Source organism: Chanos chanos, chromosome 13 (assembly GCF_902362185.1).
Source record: "Chanos chanos chromosome 13, fChaCha1.1, whole genome shotgun sequence".
Taxonomy (NCBI): domain Eukaryota; kingdom Metazoa; phylum Chordata; class Actinopteri; order Gonorynchiformes; family Chanidae; genus Chanos; species Chanos chanos.
Window position 1 is genome coordinate 797501 of NC_044507.1, and position 7500 is coordinate 805000.

The window sequence follows — 7500 nt, forward strand, 5'->3', positions numbered from 1 at the left end:
ACGTTACAGAGATTAGAGAGAACACGCCCTGTCTCCTCCATCTGCGCACACACACACACACACACGAACACACACACACGAACACACACACACACGAACACACACGCGCACACGCGCACACGCGCACACGCACACACACACACACGAACACACACACACGAACACACACACATGAACACACACACGAACACACACACACACACAAACACACACACACACACACACAAACACACACACACACACACACACACATACACACACATACACACACAAACACACACGCACACACAAATACACACACACACACACACACACACGCGCGCGCGCACACATACACACACAAACACACACACGCACGCACGCACACACATGCACACACACGCACACGCACACACATACGCGCACATACACACGCACACACACACAAACACACAAACACGTTTTGTTGGGATTTTTTTGCAGACACAATGTGACTAAATTCTATTGAGGAAACTGTTTGGTGCAAAAGATTGTGTGTGTGTCTCTGTGCATGAGTGTGCGCATAGCTGTGTGTGTGTAAAGTGTGGTATGATTGTTGGAGTGTGTGTGTGTATATACATGTGTGTGTGTAGAGTGTGGTATGACTGTTGGAGTGTGTGTGTGTATAGACGTGTGTGTGTGTAGAGTGTGGTATGATTGTTGGAGTGTGTGTGTGTATATACATGTGTGTGTGTAGAGTGTGGTATGATTGTTGGAGTGTGTGTGTGTATATACATGTGTGTGTGTAGAGTGTGGTATGATTGTTGGAGTGTGTGTGTGTATATACATGTGTGTGTGTAGAGTGTGGTATGATTGTTGGAGTGTGTGTGTGTATACATGTGTGTGTGTAGAGTGTGGTATGATTGTTGGAGTGTGTGTGTATAGACGAGTGTGTGTGCAGAGTGTGGTATGATTGTTGGAGTGTGTGTGTGTATATACATGTGTGTGTGTAGAGTGTGGTATGATTGTTGGAGTGTGTGTGTGTATACATGTGTGTGTGTAGAGTGTGGTATGACTGTTGGAGTGTGTGTGTGTATAGACGTGTGTGTGTGTAGAGTGTGGTATGATTGTTGGAGTGTGTGTGTGTATATACATGTGTGTGTGTAGAGTGCGGTATGATTGTTGGAGTGTGTGTGTATAGACGTGTGTGTGTGTAGAGTGTGGTATGATTGTTGGAGTGTGTGTGTGTATATACATGTGTGTGTGTAGAGTGTGGTATGATTGTTGGAGTGTGTGTGTGTATACATGTGTGTGTGTAGAGTGTGGTATGATTGTTGGAGTGTGTGTGTGTATATACATGTGTGTGTGTAGAGTGTGGTATGATTGTTGGAGTGTGTGTGTGTATATACATGTGTGTGTGTAGAGTGTGGTATGACTGTTGGAGTGTGTGTGTGTATATACATGTGTGTGTGTAGAGTGTGGTATGACTGTTGGAGTGTGTGTGTGTATAGACGTGTGTGTGTGTAGAGTGTGGTATGATTGTTGGAGTGTGTGTGTGTATATACATGTGTGTGTGTAGAGTGTGGTATGATTGTTGGAGTGTGTGTGTGTATATACATGTGTGTGTGTAAAGTGTGGTATGATTGTTGGAGTGTGTGTGTGTATACATGTGTGTGTGTAGAGTGTGGTATGATTGTTGGAGTGTGTGTGTGTATACATGTGTGTGTGTAGAGTGTGGTATGATTGTTGGAGTGTGTGTGTGTATAGACGAGTGTGTGTGCAGAGTGTGGTACCATCGTCGGTGTGTCTCTGGTCTGGAAAGTGAATTCCAACTCTTGTCCTGATGGACCAGCACAGAGGACTATGGGTAATATGTTCTCTGAAGGGATGACGTGACCTACAGCATACAAAAGAGAATTACACACACACACACCCAAACACACGCACACGCACACACACAGACACACATAATCAGCATACATATACCCACTAAATATATTTATGTACAGTCTGTCTCTCTATCTCTCTCTCACACACGCACACAGCATCCTACCACAGGAGAACTCTGTGATCTGGTCCTCAGTTGCTCCAGCTGATAACAGGAGCTGCTCCTTAAAGTCAGAAACCTGAGATACAACCACGCAAAATCCAGACTACATTAAGATAAAAGTGTCTTGTTTATACTTTCAGCATATGCCACATGTAATTACAGTAATTAGTCAATGTAAGGTGAGTATCAGCACTGTGAATTGTAACAGTGTGAGTTAGTGTAACAGTGTGAGTTATAGCAGTGTGAGTTAGTGTAACAGTGTGAGTTATAGCAGTGTGAGTTAGTGTAACAGTGTGAGTTAGTGTAACAGTGTGAGTTAGTGTAACAGTGTGAGTTATAGCAGTGTGAGTTAGTGTAACAGTGTGAGTTAGTGTAACAGCGTGAGTTATAGCAGTGTGAGTTAGTGTAACAGTGTGAGTTAGTGTAACAGCGTGAGTTATAGCAATGTGAGTTAGTGTAACAGTGTGAGTTAGTGTAACAGCGTGAGTTAGTATAACAGTGTGAGTTAGTGTAACAGTGTGAGTTATAGCAGTGTGAGTTAGTGTAACAGTGTGAGTTAGTGTAACAGCGTGAGTTAGTGTAACAGTTTGAGTTAGTGTAACAGTGTGAGTTATAGCAGTGTGAGTTAGTGTAACAGTGTGAGTTAGTGTAACAGCGTGAGTTAGTGTAACAGCGTGAGTTAGTGTAACAGCGTGAGTTAGTGTAACAGTGTGAGTTATAGCAGTGTGAGTTAGTGTAACAGCGTGAGTTAGTGTAACAGCGTGAGTTATAGCAGCGTGAGTTAGTGTAACAGTGTGAGTTATAGCAGTGTGAGTTAGTGTAACAGTGCGAGTTAGTGTAACAGTGTGAGTTAGTGTAACAGCGTGAGTTGTAACAGCGTGAGTTATAGCAGCGTGAGTTAGTGTAACAGTGTGAGTTATAGCAGTGTGAGTTAGTGTAACAGTGTGAGTTAGTGTAACAGCGTGAGTTATAGCAGTGTGAGTTAGTGTAACAGTGCGAGTTAGTGTAACAGCGTGAGTTAGTGTAACAGTGTGAGTTAGTGTAACAGTGTGAGTTATAGCAGTGTGAGTTAGTGTAACAGTGTGAGTTAGTGTAACAGCGTGAGTTAGTGTAACAGCGTGAGTTAGTGTAACAGCGTGAGTTAGTGTGACAGTGTGAGTTACAGCAGTGTGAGTTAGTGTAACAGTGTGAGTTAGTGTAACAGCGTGAGTTAGTATAACAGTGTGAGTTAGTGTAACAGTGTGAGTTATAGCAGTGTGAGTTAGTGTAACAGTGTGAGTTAGTGTAACAGTATGAGTTAGTGTAACAGTGTGAGTTAGTGTAACAGTGTGAGTTATAGCAGTGTGAGTTAGTGTAACAGTGTGAGTTAGTGTAACAGCGTGAGTTAGTGTAACAGCGTGAGTTAGTGTAACAGTGTGAGTTAGTGTAACAGCGTGAGTTAGTGTAACAGTGTGAGTTAGTGTAACAGCGTGAGTTAGTGTAACAGTGTGAGTAAAACAGTGTGAGTTAGTGTAACAGCATGAGTTATAGCAGTGTGAGTTAGTGTAACAGTGTGAGTTAGTGTAACAGTGTGAGTTATAGCAGTGTGAGTTAGTGTAACAGCATGAGTTATAGCAGTGTGAGTTAGTGTGACAGTGTGAGTTAGTGTAACAGTGTGAGTTAGTGTAACAGCGTGAGAGAGAGAGTTAGAGATCGAGTGTGTGTGAGAGAGAGAGAGAGTGTGTGTCTGTGAGTGTGTGTGTGCAAATATGAGAGAGAGAGTTAGACTGAGTGTGAGTGTGTGAGGTGTGTGTGTGAGTGTGTGTGTGTATGAGAGAGAGAGTTAGATTGAGTGTGTGTGTGTACAAGTATGCTAGAGAGAGTTAGACTGCGTTTGAGTGTGTGTGTCTGTGTGTGTATGAGAGAGAGAGTTAGAACGAGTGTGTGTGTCTGTGTGTGTATGCGAGAGAGAGTTAGACTGAGTGTGTGTGTGTGTGTGTGTGTGTGCGCGCGTTCGTGTATGTGTATGTGTATCAGAGAGAGAGTTAGACTGAGTGTGTGTGTATGCGAGAGAGACTTAGACTGTGTGTGTGTGTGTGTGTGTGTGTGTGTGTGTGTGCGTGCGAGAGAGAGTTAGACTGAGTGTGTGAGTGTGTGTATGCGAGAGAGAGTTAGACTGAGTGTGAGTGTGTGTGTGTGTGTATGCGAGAGAGAGTTAGACTGAGTGTGTGAGTGTGTGTATGCGAGAGAGAGTTAGACTGAGTGTGAGTGTGTGTGTGTGTATGCGAGAGAGAGTTAGACTGAGTGTGTGAGTGTGTGTATGCGAGAGAGAGTTAGACTGAGTGTGAGTGTGTGTGTGTGTATGCGAGAGAGAGTTAGACTGAGTGTGTGAGTGTGTGTATGCGAGAGAGAGTTAGACTGAGTGTGAGTGTGTGTGTGTGTGTGTGTACGAGAGAGAGAGCTAGACTGAGTGTGAGTGTGTGTATGCGAGAGAGAGTTAGACTGAGTGTGTGAGTGTGTGTGTGTGTGTATGCGAGAGAGAGTTAGACTGAGTGTGAGTGTGTGTATGCGAGAGAGAGTTAGACTGAGTGTGTGTGTGTGTGTGTGTGTGTGTACGAGAGAGAGAGCTAGACTGAGTGTGAGTGTGTGTATGCGAGAGAGAGTTAGACTGAGTGTGTGTGTGTGTGTGTGTACGAGAGAGAGAGCTAGACTGAGTGTGAGTGTGTGTATGCGAGAGAGAGTTAGACTGTGTGTGTGTGTGAGTGTGTGTGTGTGTGTGAGTGAGTGTGTGTGTGTGTGTGTTACCGGTTGCATTGTTCCCCCTGCTATAATCACTGCTCTACACTCTTTAACAATCTGAGAGAAATGAACGGCAGGATTCAGCAACAGAAACTTCAAACTGCTCGCAGACAAACACACTACAGAGAGACAGAGACAGAGAAATTAGATATTGCTTGTTTCATCTGAGTGCACATGCAGTTGTTTAATCTGTGTATGTGTTGTTTAATCTGAGTTCACATGCTGTTGTTTAATCTGTGTATGTGTTGTTTAATCTGAGTGCACATGCAGTTGTTTAATCTGTGTATGTGTTGTTTAATCTGAGTTCACATGCTGTTGTTTAATCTGTGTATGTGTTGTTTAATCTGAGTGCACATGCAGTTGTTTAATCTGTGTACGTGTTGGGGCCATGTCAGTCTTTGTGTGAGTATTTGTTGGTTTTTTTCTATGTGTGTGTAGGTGTGTGTGTTAGTAACATATGTGTGTACAGTACACACTCTGTCTCTGCAGTAATACTCTTCCATCTGCATTGGCGTTGGTGAGAGCAAACAGAAAACTCTCCACTTGCATCATGGGAGAAGCCATAATGGGCCTATCGTCTGCTGCCCCATGCGGCCCTGGAGGGGACACTGCACACAGAGACACACAATTTTACACACAGATACACTGCACACAGAGACACACAATTTTACACACAGATACACTGCACACAGAGACACACAATTTTACACACAGATACACTGCACACAGAGACACACAATTTTACACACAGATACACTGCACACAGAGACACACAATTCTACACACAGATACACTGCACACAGAGACCCTATGTCTTTATTATTTAGAAACGTGACCAATAATTTGTGACTGATAATTTTATATTTAGATTGACTCCTCCTCTCTAAGCTGTTTCTCAAGCGGGCGCTCTCATCTCCACCGCTGTGGCCAATTCTCACCAAGTCCTGCCTGAACAGGCCTGTTTGTGAAAGGACCCAGTGTTTTTTAGAAGTCAAAAAGAAATATTCATAAATGAGAGGCTCACTGAGCTGCAGAACTAGAGAAACAAATATGTGAAGTAAAAATGGCACTTTTTTTTAGTTAATTTACGATTTGCTGTCTGCTTAAGAAGGACCAAAGAAATAAAGTCAAACTGTCTGAACCATACTGAACTGCACTCCATCAGATTCTTTTACATCGTATGGCGCTGAAGCGTATGGCGCTGAAGCGTATGGCGCTGAATCGTATGGCGCTGAAGCGTATGGCGCTGAATCGTATGGCGCTGAATCGTATGGCGCTGAATCGTATGGCGCTGAAGCGTATGGCGCTGAATCGTATGGCGCTGAATCGTATGGCGCTGAAGCGTATGGCGCTGAATCGTATGGCGCTGAAGCGTATGGCGCTGAAGCGTATGGCGCTGAATCGTATGGCGCTGAATCGCGCTGTGTCGAATCACACTACATCACAATATGGGTGAATCATATCGTACTGCATTAGTAGTTGTTTCATATGTATCTTTAATGTATCAGATCGTTAGCAATGTATCGAGATGTGTATCGCATCGGCCTCAGTGACGGAGATACACAATCCTAACACACACACTACACATATTTACAGTCATAATCACACTTATATACAAACAACACACAAATACCACACTACAGTTACACACACTCAGTCAAAACATAAGGCAACACACACTGATGAGCACTGTGAAAATATCTGTTAGGCACCATAACAGTGTCATAACTGTGTGTTTGGGAATGTTGTGGTAACATTAGTGTGTGTTTGAGAACGTTGTGGGAATGTTAGTGTGTGTGTTTGGGAACGTTGTGGGAATGTTCGTGTGTGTGTTTGGGAACGTTGTGGGAATGTTAGCGTGTGTGTTTGGGAACGTAGTGGGAATGTTAGTGTGTGTGTTTGGGAATGTCGCAGGAATGTTAGCATGTGTGTTTGGGAACGTAGTGGGAATGTTAGTGTGTGTGTTTGGGAACGTTGCGGGAATGTAAGATGTAATGTTACCGGATCATGAGAAAATATGTGACAATGTTATGGCATCAACTTGTGGGAACACTGTGAGAAGACTAGTGAGCAGTTTGGGATTTTTTTGCGTGAAACTGCAAAACTGTTGTAAGAACATTAGTATAAGGGTGCTGGAACATTACCTGTAGGTTGGCTATAAGGGTAGTTAAACGTTGTGGGAACGTTACCTGTAGGTTGGCTATAAGGGTAGTGAAACGTTGTGGGAACGTTACCTGTAGGTTGGCTATAAGGGTAGTGAAACGTTGTGGGAACGTTACCTGTAGGTTGGCTATACGGGTAGTGAAACGTTGTGGGAACGTTACCTGTAGGTTGGCTATACGGGTAGTGAAACGTTGTGGGAACGTTACCTGTAGGTTGGCTATAAGGGTAGTGAAACGTTGTGGGAACGTTACCTGTAGGTTGGCTATACGGGTAGTGAAACGTTGTGGGAACGTTACCTGTAGGTTGGCTATACGGGTAGTGAAACGTTGTGGGAACGTTACCTGTAGGTTGGCTCTGCAGAGTTTGTAGAAAGCGGCCCAGGCCCTCTGTGCGACGGTTTTCCTTATCGGCGAACGGTGTGTGTACACGCACACCCCCACTCTCATACTTCTCCACAAAACCACACAACTATACACACACACACAAACACACACACTTTATATACATACTTGTCTGTATTTATGAGGGCATGAGTGTGTGTGGACATGTGA

General features: G+C 43.8%; 1 protein-coding gene across 1 annotated transcript in view; it reads right to left on the reverse strand.

The window, feature by feature from the left end:
- ddx11 (DEAD/H (Asp-Glu-Ala-Asp/His) box helicase 11) overlaps positions 1-7500 on the reverse strand; it is a 22282-nt gene that overhangs the window by 3538 nt on the left and 11244 nt on the right. The window contains exons 15-20 of the mRNA XM_030790717.1: positions 7291-7417; positions 5263-5382; positions 4793-4905; positions 2012-2084; positions 1752-1855; positions 1-41 (exon numbers count right to left, since the gene is read on the reverse strand). The exon at positions 1-41 is cut by the window's left edge and continues 109 nt beyond it. Coding sequence (XP_030646577.1) covers positions 1-41; positions 1752-1855; positions 2012-2084; positions 4793-4905; positions 5263-5382; positions 7291-7417 — 578 coding nt within the window. The remainder of the gene's footprint in view (positions 42-1751; positions 1856-2011; positions 2085-4792; positions 4906-5262; positions 5383-7290; positions 7418-7500) is intronic.